The sequence below is a fragment of the Leptonychotes weddellii genome, chromosome 9 (assembly GCF_054177405.1).
Source record: "Leptonychotes weddellii isolate Sample4059 chromosome 9, ASM5417740v2, whole genome shotgun sequence".
Taxonomy (NCBI): Eukaryota; Metazoa; Chordata; class Mammalia; order Carnivora; family Phocidae; genus Leptonychotes; species Leptonychotes weddellii.
Genome location: NC_138377.1, coordinates 57239981 through 57255530, shown reverse-complemented (window position 1 = coordinate 57255530; position 15550 = coordinate 57239981). Strand labels below are relative to the sequence as shown.

The 15550-nt window shown below is 37.2% G+C and overlaps 1 protein-coding gene across 4 annotated transcripts in view; it reads left to right on the top strand.

Moving 5' to 3' along the window:
* The window catches only part of AKAP6 (A-kinase anchoring protein 6), a 462110-nt gene that overhangs the window by 368536 nt on the left and 78024 nt on the right, over positions 1-15550 (top strand). For all 4 annotated transcript variants that reach the window (XR_014148538.1, XM_081830653.1, XM_081830651.1 and 1 more), the window contains 2 exons: positions 8597-8743; positions 11821-12045. Coding sequence is in view for 3 of the 4 variants with exons in the window: in XM_081830653.1 (XP_081686779.1) it covers positions 8597-8743; positions 11821-12045 (372 nt within the window). In the remaining variant the exon portion in view is untranslated. The remainder of the gene's footprint in view (positions 1-8596; positions 8744-11820; positions 12046-15550) is intronic.

The window sequence follows — 15550 nt, the reverse complement described above, 5'->3', positions numbered from 1 at the left end:
AGTACAACTAGACCAAAAAAGAGCCCTGTGGTATAACATATCCATGAAACCGTGATCTTTACATATGTTGTTCAACAGGTTCTCAGGAAAACTCCTTGTACTTCTGTGCTTCTAAATGATTGCATCCTTCTGCTCACTTTATGCTTATGAAAATCTAATATACCTGATCTAGGAATTCACATCCTTGCTGTAGAGATTTAAGTCATTAGATTTTGCGTGTATGTTCTCAGCAATTTAATTATGTTTAAAATCTGGTTAATAGTGTAGTAAATAACTGGTATTGCTACAAAATTGCATTGAGAAGGTATTAGGATTGAATTTCTACACAAGTTGACAGTCAATTAAAATTTCCATATATCCAGTGAGTTAGCCAGTTCTTGGCCAGGGACCTAGAACAAATGCCTTCCTCCTAAGCCGATCACTTCAAAACAGGCAAAATTTATAATAAAGTCAAATCAAGACTCAATGCATCAACTAAAATGTGAGCCTGGCTTATCAAATACAGATCAAAAGCAAGAGATAGACTAGAGAGCACCCACGAAATTTTTTCCTTAAATTCCTCTATTTTTTATTGTCACTGGAGGAAAAATAACACATTAAAGCCTCCTTACTGAATTACTGTCCTAAACCAATAGATCCATGGGGCTTGTTCAGCTAAAAACCACAACAGACTTTGTAATGCAGTGATGTAATCTTGGCTTTGTGTCATTTATATTCAACCTAAAAAAAAAAAAAAAAAAAAACAATTTTCCTGAATAGACAGGCTGACAACAATATTGTTCGGTGTGGGTTTTTATTTGGATTCTTTCCAAATGGTTCACATGCCTTCACAGTAACACATCATGCTTGCTTACGTTTTTTGCCTGAATTCCAAAGTTTGCCCCTTTTACTAGCTTTCTATTTTTCTTTTAAGGTCTCAGTTATGTTTGTAAAACTAACCAGCTCCACCACAAAATTAGGATGTATCTTGCAGAGTGCATTCATTTTACTTTTTGCATATTTTTCCCGAGGTCATGTCAAGGTTAGTTTGAATTCCATCCTACATTAAGACTTCTTTCACAGCTATTTAGCTCGGCAGCCTACTCCCCGCTGGGGTCTGCCCCTTGGGCACGTCAAAGCTTCAGACCTGACAAATCACACACAGATGAAGCTGTACAGTTTTTTAAACAGTTTCATCAGTAACTTTTTTTTTCTTTTTCACTATCCTCCTTCATATTGAGATTTTTTTTCCCCTCTGAATTACCATTTAAGGAATTTTAAATTCTATTTGAGACACTTTGTTTTCCATCAGAATTGCAAACCAGCAATATCATTTATTTTCTAGTATATCATACTAATAGCCTCCTAGTCACCAAGACTACAGACTGAAAGACCCGCAGACCGTTCCTGATGAGTATAACTGTAATTCCATTGTTAAAATCTATTTGTAGCAGGAAGCTTAGTGTTAGAAAGGTGGCTACATCTACCGGAATCAGAAAAAAAAAAAAAATGTCAACCATAAAAATGCATCGAGTTTATGACATATTATGGGTTGAGCCTGGAAATGTTTCTCAAATGGTTCGTAATATGCTCTTATCAGTATTTTAGCAAATTCTGAAACTAATGGTGCAACTCCATTTCCTGTTTAATTGATGAAGTTAAAATGCTTGGTTGCTAATGAGTGTATTAGCAAACAATGTCCCCTCGACAGGCTTAAGTAGATCAGGATTTTTTTAAAGCAGCTTACAGTCCTTATTTTTATATAACAGAAAAAATTGGCTGCCACAAAATTGCTAGATCAACTGAAGAAATGGTGTAATTATTGCTGTAGAGTCATTTTGGCAATGTCAAACGGCCAGATTATAGTTTTCTAGTTTCTCACACTAGAAAATAGTTATTTTCTTTTACAAACCATAGGCTTTTCATACATTCTCATTCAGGACAAACAATACCTGAAGCTCTTAACTGCAGACTAAGCAGAAAACTTAGAAGTGAGAAGAAAAAATAATATTTGAATGATTCTCCTCTCCTCGGTCCTCTTTTACGGTTAGCTCAGTATAAAAGTACCCAGCGAAGGGGTCCATAAAGGTTGCCTGGTTGAAACTAATTAAAGACAGGTCTAAATAGAAAAAGAAAAGAAAAGGGGATCAAAGGAATTACATTAGGTGTCAGGATGTTGTTTGGGGACATTTTATTTAGGTTTTTGTAATTCTGTTCCAGGAAAAAGCTAAATTCTAAAAATGTCCATTTTTTGCCATAATTCCACATTTGCATTATTTTTGCAATAAGATACATGTCAACAGGCAAACATCTTGAAGAAATCATTTCGGCATTGGCGCATTAACACATTATGGTGAAAAGAGAGGCTTGTGCTTTTCACGCAGTGCATTTCAGTCTTCAATTAATGTGAAAGCACTACAATGCCCATGCAACTTCTCTTGCCTAGTGGTGCACCATTTATCATTGCAGTTTTACATTGACCTTGACACCCACTTCATTAGAATAAAGATTGTCTACCATTTAGGTTACATTGTTCCTCTGCACAGAGACCCCATGCAAATTTCTGTTCAGATAGAAGAGCTGCGAGGCTGTCAGAGGTCATCTGCATTAAATGATTGCTGCTATTTTCCAACTGCTTCTTTTCATTCTACTCAATTCAGGCTAGGAGGATCAATCAAGTCCTCTGCCTGAAACAGTGGGACTGCTGGGAATATAACTGTTTTGGGTAGTAGTGGATATGCCCTAAACAGTATTAAATATTTAATATAAACTCATTAAAGGCCATGCAAAGGCTTCAGAAAGATAGCAGATTTTAGGGAAGTCTAAGGGGCTAGAGAACCTTTTAAAAAATAAATAGAAGCATAATAATCAATTTTATAATTTTAGAGAGTAAGATTACAATAGTTCTGGAACTTAGTTAAATCTTTTCTGTGGAGACTTCTTTCTCACCCTTGACGTGGGTAGGGAAGGGATGAGACAGGCAGGCTTGGTATTCCTATGCAGTATTTTACATGAAATCAGAATGAAAAGTTTTCAGTTCTTGGTGTTTTTATTTTTCTTCTATAACAGTGAATTCTGCCCTGGGTATTATTTTCAAAGGCTTAGGTATTTGTTATGTAAAAGAAATGATTGGAGAAATAAGTTGCCAGGTTTCCTACTTAGGTTTTCTGAGTGATATAATTGGAATTAAATTATTAATGGGAGATACTTTAAAAAAGATTGTTTTATGATCTTCTATTAGGGAATTTGCAATTCATTTTAATATTTGTAGTTTGATTTATATTAAAGATAATGCAATCTATGTCCAATTAACAATACATGGCCAATGTAATGTGATTTCCAGATCATGCAAATGGAATAAGCTAGAAGAGGGGGTAAAACTCAATTCTTAACCTCAGATGTAATTTGCTGTGCGAGTTCTGGCAATTTTAAATGACATTGCACTTTTTAATTTTTCCAAAGGCTCAGCAGCAAATTTATCCCAATCAAGAAAGCCTATTATTAATTTACAAGGACAATTGTAGGAGTCTTTATAATTTCTCTGTGCAATTATTCGCCATAAATTGCTAATGGCAAAATACAAAGAGTTTGTAAGAAATAACGACTATTATTTGTCTTGGGCGTGAGCCTTCTTCCATCTTGCGCATCTTCCTGAAGTGTTGGTGATATTGGCTCCATGTGAAGCATCCCGCGTGTTGTGAGAGGCTAGACACTGGTGTCCTGGAATGGGGGGCGGCGTAAGAGCTTCTGTAGAGATGGCGCTGGCCTCTAGCAGATTCCTGCACTCGGGGGCATGTACAGCTGAGCCGTGGACCCTGGACTTTCATATAAAAAGACTCTTTGTTCACCACTGAATGGCATTAGGCATGGACTTGCTGAGGGGCCACCATGAAGCCTCGCCCGAGGAGGGCAAACACTAGCCAGGGAGCACAATGCGGGAGTCACAGACAGACACATCTCTGCAGTTTTGTGCAAAAATGCGTATTTTCATGTATAGTTTTCCAGTAGTTTGGTGTTTGGGTGTATTCCTAGCATAATGCTTTCTTGTAAATAGGCTAAAATACATTTTTTTTCCCCTCGCTGTATTTTCTCTATCTTTCTGTTGTGAGTTTTCGAGAAAGGGGGATTATGTGGGCTAGCCAGGTGTTTGCGGTATTACTTTGCACTGGGAGAGATACTCACACTTGTTATTCTAATAACTAGATCTTTTCCATGCTTTAACTCTTCCTAATAGAAAGTCACGTAAAGCCCAGTTAAAATATGGCATAAGATGTAAATACTCCAACCCTGAAGACACAGAATTGGACAGCCCTATTCTAATAATCAAGAAAATTGTTTGGTTTAAATCTTGTGTTTCTTCACTCTCTGCTCAGCAATGTCTGGTCTCTTTTCAGCATAACCAACAGAAGCACCATACAAAAGTCTTACAATGGATGTCTTAATCTCTCTGTGTGCTTTTAGAGCATTATTTTGAATTCCATCATGCTGCCTTTTTTCTTTCCTCTTCTGAAGTTTTATTACAACAGCAGAATTCCCAGGGAGCTTTGGGGGCAAGGTTCACATAATATAGCCCTGAAGTTTTGCTTAGGTGGAATCCATCCCCCCATCCTGGTCATCTTTTGATGATCTTTCTATTTCAAAAAGATTCACCGGGTAGAGTCTTATAGCATTAGCTGTATGTAGTTTATTTTCTATTTTTTTTATTTACTAGACAGTGAGCATCTACAACCCTTTCATGATGCTTTCTTTCTCTGACCTCACAGTGACAAGGCATCTTGTTCTTTAACATTGAGGGAGGCAGAAAAATGCTTGAGTTGCTCAATGTGTGCCTTCTATACCAGTTTCAAAATGGCTTATTCTTCTGGTTTCCATGGTGACAATTAACACTGTTTCAAGGCATTGTTCCAGTCTCCATTTGGGCAGAATTTTTGGTGTGATTTTTAACAAAAAAAAAAAAAGATTTTAGGAGGGAAAAGAGCCTTTAGCATAACTGTCAAAAAAGTTATCTCAATCAAGTCTTTATACATTTCTAGTTATATTTACTTCAGAAATCCCTGTTTTTACTGGCTTTGTTTTATAATTCAATTTCAGCACTTGTGTTTTTAAAAAGTAAGCACTGAATAAGAATTTCTAAAAACTTCTTTAATTTTTGGTTAAAATAGCAAGCTAGGTTATTTTTAACTCTGTTTTTAAAGTGTTCTTACATACCTTCTGTACACACAGGAGTGGCATTTAGGATAGGAGTGGCCTGTGTCTTTAATTTAGATCATTCACATATCTATTAGGAGGCTTCATTAGTCAAAATTGAATTGGCCAAGCAAATACACTTAATAATGTAAATATGCCCTTTCAATAGAGTATATTTTATTTTTGACTAGACAGAGAGGCCCACAGCAGGTGCTGTGGGGAAATTAAATACTGGATGCTTATTTACCTTAGCACTCAAGAAAAGCCATCTGACTTTAACTTTGTTAATCTCATTTTGGGCTATTGAAGAGTAGTCTCTATCATAATATCCCCAGACTATAGGACACAATGGGGCAGCCTCTGCTCACTTACTGCTGTGGGTGAAATGAATATGAAGATTAAATTATCTTCTCACCACAGGACAAAGTAGCCCTACTTGATAGGATGACTGAGAACTGATAGAGCTGGTGGTTGATTCTCCCCATCTAAGGCTTCTGGAAAGATGTTGAAGAGAGAAGAGCAAAACACCTTGAGCCTCAACATAAACAACCCTCTGGCATCGCTACATACATATATGACTTGAGGTCCTAATCGCATCAGATTCAACCTTCAGAGTGCCTCAAAAATTAAAATAAATATTTTTGCCTTAAATTACATGACATTCAAGTACCTCTTGTGCACATACCAACACACCTAACAATTAGCTGGATTCTCTTAGCTTTTATAGTTTGAAGGCACTGTCCATCAATCACATCTTTAATCAAGCTATTTATACAGTAGGTTACACGGTGACATGACAGGGAGCATACCTAAAGACAAGGTTTTTTTAGCGTAATAACCTTTTATAATAGCCGTTGCAGTGACTACTTGTGCCACATTTCATAGGGAAAATTATTTTATTATGTCTAAAATTAAATTAATTGCTTTTTATATTTTTTTATTATTACAAGACTATCATTTTTATGGGACAAATCTAAACTGTTCTCTGTCTTGACTGATCTGCTGTGTGGGAGCCATTAAAAGTTGGGGTAAAGAGAGGGGATGAGCTTGTCATAAGTGACAGTGATAACTGGTGGAGGCTGCTCCCAGGTGGCACAGCCGGAGGACTCCTTCTGTCAGTGCACGTGGCATGAGCAAAAGATTTGAATAAGATTCTTCTGCCTGCCTGAAATTCTGGTTTCCCCAATATTATGTCAAAGAAGTCTTACCAAATTAATTATGTAAATCTTTGTCAGCAGCATCATCTTTAGATGGGAATCTGATTACATAAAGCAGATTGGCCTCTCCTCAATCATCACTCTGATAAATAAAACACTATCGAGGTTTCTAGAATACTTGTTGAGTGTTTTGTCCAGAAAACTCGAGTGGCCAGTGTTTTTTTTAAGTATTGGAGTGACAGGGTCCTGGTAATTGCCTGGCGTTGGAAAATGCAATCAGAATCTCCAACGTATCACAGGTCAAATTCTGGAAGAGCTCTAAAACAACCCTTGATTTTTTTTCATGATGCATATTCATGTAATTTTGGATGCTTCGACACCCTGATCAACATTCATTAATACTATGAAATGCTTTAAATCACCTCATTTAAAACATTTTGTTCTGTGATCCACAAATGACTAACATTTGGAGGAGTTTACATAATACAAATGATGTGCATGTTTAGTGTAAATGAAAGATTAAAATCTGAAACTAAAAGTATGCAAACATATGCACGTAAATGCTGAGGATCTATTACGCAAAATAAGGATCTCAAACCTTCTTTTCCTTTAAGCTGCTTCCAATTGTATTTTAGTTTGGAATCTTAGATATTACCATGTTTTCAGGGTAAATAACATGCTTGGGCATGTTTTGAACTTGGCTGATTTGCTGCTTTGCCCAGACAAAAGCTTTTCTGATTAGATCTGATAAGGTGCTGTCTTAGCTCAGTTAGAGCAAAGGAGCAACACTACCAAGGGCCTCAGTGGCCCCAATTACGCGCCTCAAAGAAAAAACTGGGGGGTTGCCATTATATTTTGGAAAAGTGCTAAAGTTGTAAAATATGTGTAATATTTTAACCAGAGTCTAGTTTTCTACTCAGAGGTGTTTTTATGTGTAGTACATTTTAAAAATATAGCCAGAGTCATTTATAGCTGTTCGTAATATAAGGCTTTCTAACTATGAAGTTATCCAAATAGAGTTATTTGAAGAGAATCACTATAGTAACTGCCATATTAAATGGCACTTAGATTATCTCTAGCAAAACATCTTTTAGCAGAGACTCACTCGGCAGTTCGTTAGAATACAATGTATATTGGGGGGAGAAGTGTCTGTAGTCAATTGTGATGTTTGGGGACATTTTATGGTAATCAATAAAGAAGCATAGATTTGTAAACATTTCCAAAGCCCTGGTTTGCTCTTTTTTCTCTATATGTACCTCTTCTCAAGCCCATGCAGTTTTTTTTTTTTTTTTTAAGATTTCATTTATTTATTTGACAGGGAGAGACACAGTGAGAGAGGGAACACAGGCAGGGGGAGTGGGAGAGGGTGAAGCAGGCTTCCCATGGAGCAGGGAGCCCGATGCGGGGCTCGATCCCAGGATCCTGGGATCATGACCTGAGCCGAAGGCAGATGCTTAACCGACTGAGCCACCCAGGCGCCCAAGCCCATGCAGTTTTTAAGTAAAAGAAAAATGGGGGTGGGGAGAGTGTTAACTGAGAATTCAGGAGACTTACAGGATAAGGAGGAAGGTCACTCAATCTTTAGGGATCATTTTATTTGTATGACCCTGTACCACCAGTCCTTTGTGGGGCAGAGATGAGAGATGGGCAGCACTCTGGAGCCAAGTATTGACCGAAATCAACTATAATATTAAATCTCCCTGGACCAGGTATTTTCCGGGAATATTTTAAATTAAAGATCAAATGTGTGTGTAAACTTTACTTTAAAATGACATAAATCGGGGCACCTGGGTGGCTCAGTCAGTTAAGCATCTGACTCTTTCAGCTTGCATTGTGATCTCATGGGTCGTGGGATCAAGCCCCGAGTTGGGCTCCTCGCTCACCTGGGAGTCTGCTTGAAAGATTCTCTCCCTCTGCCCTTCCCCCTGCTTGCTTTTTCTCCCTCTTGCTCTCTCTCTCTCTCTCTCTCTCTGTCTCTCTAAAAATAAAATAAATAAATCTTCAGATCTTTAAAAAAAATAAAATAAAATGACATAAATCTTAGTCAACTAAATGGAATACCTTGGATGTTTATGTATGTGTGAGTAATATATATTTGGACTGATTTCAGCAATATTTCTCAACTTCTGAAGGTCCTTAGGCTTAGCCTCCCCAGACATTTTATTGGAAACAAAAACTTTTAACACCCATGAGCATCACTAACTCTGTGCTCAAAGATTTTCTAAGAACACCTGTCTCCCTAATGATACCTCTCTTCTCTCTTCTTGTTTTAGCGATACAGTGTGGAAATGTCCATCAGGGACCTGAAAAAGACGGAGCTGCTTAGTAAGGTTGAAGCTCTGAAGAAAGGTGGCGTTTTACTACCAAATGATCTCCTTGAAAAAGTGGATTCAATTAATGAAAAATGGGAACTGCTTGGGGTATTTGCATTTTTATTACTGTTTGTAGGTTATGTGTACATTTTTTGTGTAGTGAAGTACTCTATCTGTCTGATTTCTAATTTGAAGCACAAATATCTCTCTCTTTCAATTCACTACCTACATTTCAAACAAGCTATTTATGCTATTATGAGGGAAAAACACTGCTTTTCCTCTTCTGTTGGTTTTTTTTTTTTTTACTCTGAGCTTGTCTCCTCTCAGATTTTAATAATTTTGGTTCTTTAATACATAAAAAAGTAAGTAAAATATGCCATGTATTATGGGTATGCACCAAGTCAACTATAATACAGTCTATCTGATATACACTGACTGTCATGCTTGAATGAATGTTAATAGAATTTATTCTGAAGGTACATGTTAGAGACATCCACTGTTTAACTATTTACTGTACCCTTCAGATGAAAAGTGGAGTTGTCACTACAGCTTTCAAGTCACACTAAAGCCACCAAAACAAAAATGCAAATCTGACCCAAATCTGAATTGCAGAATGAAATCGGCCTGTTTTGTGCCTCAATTTCCAGCTCACTTTTAACAAAAGCCCCCCCCCCAAAAAAAAAAAAGTTTCATGTAATTCATTTCACGCAATGATGGGCTGGGTCTCAGCCAAAGACTGAGTTGCAAGAATCTGGCAAAAAGGCAATATAGAGATTCTGTTAACCAGAGACCAGGATGGCACTGTGCAGGAGACAGGGCTGTCCTTTTGTAGGAAGACAGCTGAAAGAGGGAGGTTAAACTGTATTTTTTCATCAGCTTCTTTCCTAAATTGCCTTCACTTCAAATCAAGGGTAAGCTAAATTTGTCAATTACTTAAATGGTTAATTATAACAGCAAAGTATGGGTGGTGTCAGTTATGGAGCATAATTTTGCATGCCTTCCATTTCCTGCCTTTTTTTTTTTATTTTAAAGAAATAATACTCCAAAAATATTTTGAATAAAAAGCTCTCCGTGTACCTAGATGACTTGGAGGAGTGCCAGTGTTCAGTTTTGCCATACTTAATCTAGGTGATTAAAAAACTGCAAGTTTAAATCCTTGCTTTCTCATCTAAACTCACTACACTCTACCCTTGTGCAAAGTAACTTAGAACATTGGAAGTTTTTCCTCTGGCCTACTGGAACATCACTTTTTAATAGTAATTAATGGCCTCCGCTTTATCATATGGTGATTTCAATTGGAACCTAGTAAATTCCACAGAATTCATTGATCTCCTGCAGGAGAAATGTGGTTCGTGTAGACATTTTTAAGGGGTTGTTTCACCAAACAGATGAGATCAGCAACTTTATGTCCTTGATAGAAAGAGCAGTAGTTTGCATTATAGTTTAACATATCTATTTCTAATTTGATAAGTAACTGACAGTCATCTTTTTTGAAAATTGTGTGATGTCGTTGTATGTTGCTTCCTCAACGAAGATTTTAAATCAACGTAATAGCCAAAAAAAGAGACAGAATAGTTAGCTATCCGTTGTGAGTCAGACACCTGAAAAAGGGTTGCCATTTTGACAAAAAATACCATTTGAGGACAATATGCAGAGCTCTGTAATGATCTGGGGGGAGAGAAGGGTAGAGGGAAGATTTTAACAGAACCTCTGCCACACCATCACCAGGCATCCTGCTTTAATTGGCATGATTACATTTTAATTGGCATGAACAAAATTTAAAGACAAGGATTTTAACTTCTAACAATAGTAAAATAGAGGGATATGGTTTTTAATATTACTTTCATCTAAGGTGAACAGTGTGGAATGGAAATACATTAGAATGAAATGTCAGTGGTGCGTACAGTTTAATCTGTGAAATTTTGTCCCCTGTGCTGCATATTACTCTGTCTCAATTGCATATTAAACAACCCTATCAAGGCAGGCATTGGCATCTGCTGTGCTGACACAAATTGTGAATTAAATGAAATTGATGTCCTCTGTCGTATATTTATGAAGACGGACCATTCTCTGAAGTATTCTGTTTATGAAGAATTTATGATTGCAAACTGTTCCAGAACAAAAAAGTGGCAATAAATTCTTTTTTGTGACCCTACCCTCCAAGGGCATTGATTTCACCTCCTGCTGCTACTTTTGTTACAGCATAAAAACAATAGCTAAATCTGGATTCCATGGAGGGTCTTCAAATTATCAATATTTGCACCATGAAAATACAAGGGTGTTGCCAAGAAAGGCTATTTTTCTGTTAGGATCTCCTAAAGATACTATTTACAGAACACTACACAGCAAATGGATGTTTGTTGACTTAATTTTATTTGTGTTTTAAAGCTTATTTCTGTAGGTTTAATTCATCATTATAGATTAACTCCTACTGATTCTCCAGAGTGTTTTCCACCAAAAAAAAAAAAAAAAAAATCCCTCTCAGCTGCACGTTCATGCCATAGTGGTTAATGTAAGAAGGCTTCTGGCATAGTGGATTGGGACTGACTTTGACACATATATTAGAAAGTCTAGCATCCAGAAATGCAGAGTGGGAAGCATCGTGGGGTTGAACAATTTCTAAGTCAGGTAAAATGCAAGAACAGCACCAAGGAAGCTGCCCCTTCTGAGCGGCCCTCAGTCATACGGTTGGGGAAATTGTACTTTATGAAACCAAAAAAAAAAAAAAAAAGGAATTTAATTCTCCATGTACAATCTACTCTTGGCCTCTTCAGTATATTGATTAAACTCAGACTTCTATCTCCTGAAAATGTTACGCAGAGAATATTTTCTTGTAAACTCCTGTCATGAGAATTCAAATGAATTTTCATCAGTGACCATGGTGAACTTTTCCTTCCTGTTAAAGGAAATTATAAGTGAATGAGGTCTTCTTAAGCCTCTAGTGGTAGTCAGAACAACACACGCTGCTCAAGAATTCAAAAATCCTAAATGGAACAATGAGCTAATCTGAACTGAATGTCCATGGTGAGGGGGCAGGTGCAGCTGGACACCTTCCAGGAGGCTCTTGTTACTAACCAAACTGTGGAATGTTTTTGGTACCGAAGCTAATCTGTGTTTTTGTTTTTTTGTTGTTGGTGGTTTTTTGTTTGTTTGTTTTTGTTTTTGTTTTTCATCGGATGCGTTAGAAAACCCTAGGACAGAAGATCCAGGACACAATGGCAGGACACAGTGGGTCTGGTCCACGTGACCTGCTCTCTCCCGAAAGCGGAAACCTGGTGAGGCAGCTGGAGGTCAGGATCAAAGAACTGAAAGGGTGGCTGAGAGATACAGAGCTTTTCATCTTCAATTCCTGCCTGAGACAAGAAAAGGAAGGAACAATGAACGCTGAGAAACAACTGCAATACTTTAAGGTAATAAAAAAACAATCAAAGTTGATAAAAAGCTTTCTTTATGGTAGGGATGAAATATTTATCAAGTACATAAAGTATGATACCCATGTATCTATGTATCACTGGGCACTTAAATGTTTCCTTGGATTTATAGACACCCTCTACATTTCTTGTATGCCAACGTCTGTGTGTGGATAAAGATGAACATTAAGCCTATCAAATACACATTGTATAGGGGAAATCACTGCTGCTTGTGTGTTTTGTGCAATGCCTGTGGAGGGAGGGCTTTGATAAATTAAAAGCAGACCAGCAAACACTACAGATTACTGAGGACTTTGAAAGGCAGACCTAAAAGTTCCATAAATAATGTGGCTAAAAATACTTCCATAAATTGATATGATAAAAGCATGTGATTTAATTGAAGACCATTAATGCTAACAAAAGGAAACATAATTTTTACATATGAGAGAATCAACTATTTATGGAGGGAAGAAAGAGGTTCCTCTGTTATAGGCATATTCCATCGTAGAAAAATACCAGCCTTAGCCACACAGCTGTGTGCGTGTTCACTGTGCGTCCATGAAGAAGAAGCATTTACCCCATTGGTTTCCGCGATTTATGCAGTATCTACTCAAAAACAGTTTAGAATCCAAGTATTTTCTTTTATTGCCTATGCTCGCCTGTACTACTTGAATCCTCCTGTAAAGGCCGTGATTATTTGGGCTCTGAGGTCAGTCTGAGGCTTTGGGGTTCTAAGATAAGAACTTGGTGGCAAGAAACCTTCTGGCATGAATGGTCTCAAAGAGGAGAAAGGGGAAAACCAAGAAGGAAAGAACTTCTTAGGACCAAGCAACTGTTTCTTTGCAAAGCCTTACAGGACCAGGTTTTATTCATCCCCCTCACACCCCACCCCATGCCCCGCCATCCCTTGCAGCCCTGCAATCTTCCAGCAGTCAGTCAGAGAATTTAGTCCCATGTGGTTCACCTTCCATCTGCCAGACAAGCAGATCACCTTGCTCACCTGCACAGCCTAGGAGGAGGAGCCCTCAAAGGTAAGACCACAATAATTCCCAATAAACTGCCTGCATCACACACCTACAGATTGTTTTGGAAACCTCCTCTTCTGCCATTGAATTGACAAGACCAAACTGGGAATTAAATGAAAGCCTCTTCCCAAGGCAAATGGGTTTTCCTGCCTATCCAGAAGATTTCTTATTTCATCTCTACTTGTCTTGCCCTCACCCCCATTGCAGGGAGATGGAGTCTTCAGATATTTGAATGCTGTGTTATTTGAACAAAACATGCACCTTATAAAGCATCCTGGTCATTAGTAGGCTGGATGATGTGAAATATATTTTTTCTTTATAGTATCTATATCACAGCTTTAGTGAACCAGTTAATGGCCCCAGATAGCTTGTGACCTTGGTCATGTTTCTTGTATTATCCCTTGGTGCCTCAATTTCTTCATCTATAAAATGGGATAGTGATAGTATTTATCTCACACAGTTATGAGTTTACATACATAAATTATTATTTCTACTTTTTGTAATGGTGCATTTAAGGGATAGAAATCTCTTAATATTACAAACCCCAAAATGTTACATAATAATTGGAAACAATAACAGGAAGTTTGTTATTACAATTATTTATATACCTGCCTACCCCCATATCTCATAGATATTTAAAAGCAACCCCCCTCCCACTTTTGTTATTGTTATAAATGGAAGAACAAGCAGTTCTGCATTAATTTTGCTGATGCTTCCAAAAGACATTAGCTTTATGCTTAAGCTTTGTATAGGGTCATCAACATGATTTTCAGCTATCCTAGAGACAAATACAACAGTCTCTGAAACAGAAACAGGGAGAGACAGAGAGAAGTCTCTAGACTTTCAGATCATTAGATAATTCCTAGATGTCCTAGTCATTTGCTAATACTTTCTAGCCACTGTGGAAATATTCACTACACCTAATTCATTATTTACCATGTGCATTTTAGTGCCTGAAAATAATCCTAGAATTTTCATTTCAAAACTACCAGGGACTATCACATGCTTTTTGCTATTTTATTTCTTTTTTTCAAAGACTGTTTTTCTTAGGGCATTTTTATGTTTTTGGGGTCACTATTCATTAACTAACTGCTTTTATAGCCTATTCTTGTGTAGTTAGCTGTTTTTAAAATAATATAATAAATACAGAGACTTTTCTACCCCTTCCCAAAAAAGGTAGGACCTTGATGATAATGTTCACCTCCTCATATGGTTTCCCAGCCCTATTCCATCCCCTCCTCTCCTAAGATAATCATGAACCCAATATTCTTTGTGCCCTTGCTTTCCTTTGATAGGAAAGAATATTTTTTATTTTAGTTGTTTTTAACTTTATTAAAAGGTAATCATGCTGCATGTTATCTTTTAAGACTTCCTTATTCATTTAATATTATAATGCCAAGATTCATTCATGTCATTGAGGATGGCTGTAATTCACTTATTTTGACAATTGTATGATATTCCATTGTGAGTATATACATGTATCTCATTTAATTCTAATAGCAACCTATGAAATTGGTACTAGGATCTTGATTTTGCAGGATGTGTCTATGGAAACAGGCACATGGAGGTTAGGTTTTGTGTGTCTAAGGCCACATATAATGAGTGGTAGATTTAGGTTTTAAATCCAGGGCTGTCTGACTCTAAAGCCTCTGAACTACTATGCAAAATTGATATTTATTGATATTTACTGAATGCCCTTCAGTGCTGGATGACTCAAAGGGAAAAACGGGACAATTAAATGTCACTATTTCTTTGTGGTTGGTTTATCAGTCACAGTCTTCAGCAATTTGGCCAGGATACAAATAGTTTCGGCTACTGAAGATCTTGGGAGGTGAAAATATTTGTGTTTTTATTTTACGTTTTTATCCTGTATCAGTGTAAACTTCTTTGCCATGTGTCAGTTTTTAAATTGAAATGTTCCAACTTTTTTTGAGCTTATGGAGCCCTGGTAATTTTTCTCTACCTTGAAACTTCAGTCCCTTCTAAAGTTTTCACCTTGAGGAGTTTGATCAGATAAGCTAAGGGGGTCTAGCATGATGGCACTTCTTTTTTGTTTTGTAAGAAAGCTGTATGCTTGTCTGTTGGAATTTCCTCGCCAGAATTTTAAATATTTCTGAACTCTTTACTCTTTAGTGCTCAGTGTATGATTAATCAAGTGTTCTGTATATTACCACATTCATTGGATGAATTAAACCAAATGTTTGTCATATAATAATAATGTAACATAATGTTTATAACCTGCCAAAATCATAATTGATAATAAGCATATGCAGAATAAAAACTTTTTGCTTACCACAAATCCAAAGGCCAGATCCCCTCTGCCTTTCTAAGAGACAAAACCTCTCAGATAAGATTTATTAGGAATTCTTAATCGCAGGAAACAAACTGAGTGTTGTTGGAGTGGGGGGTGGGGTGGGAGGGATGGGGTGACTGAGTGATAGACACTGGGGAGGGTATGTGCTCTGGTAAGCGCTGTGAAT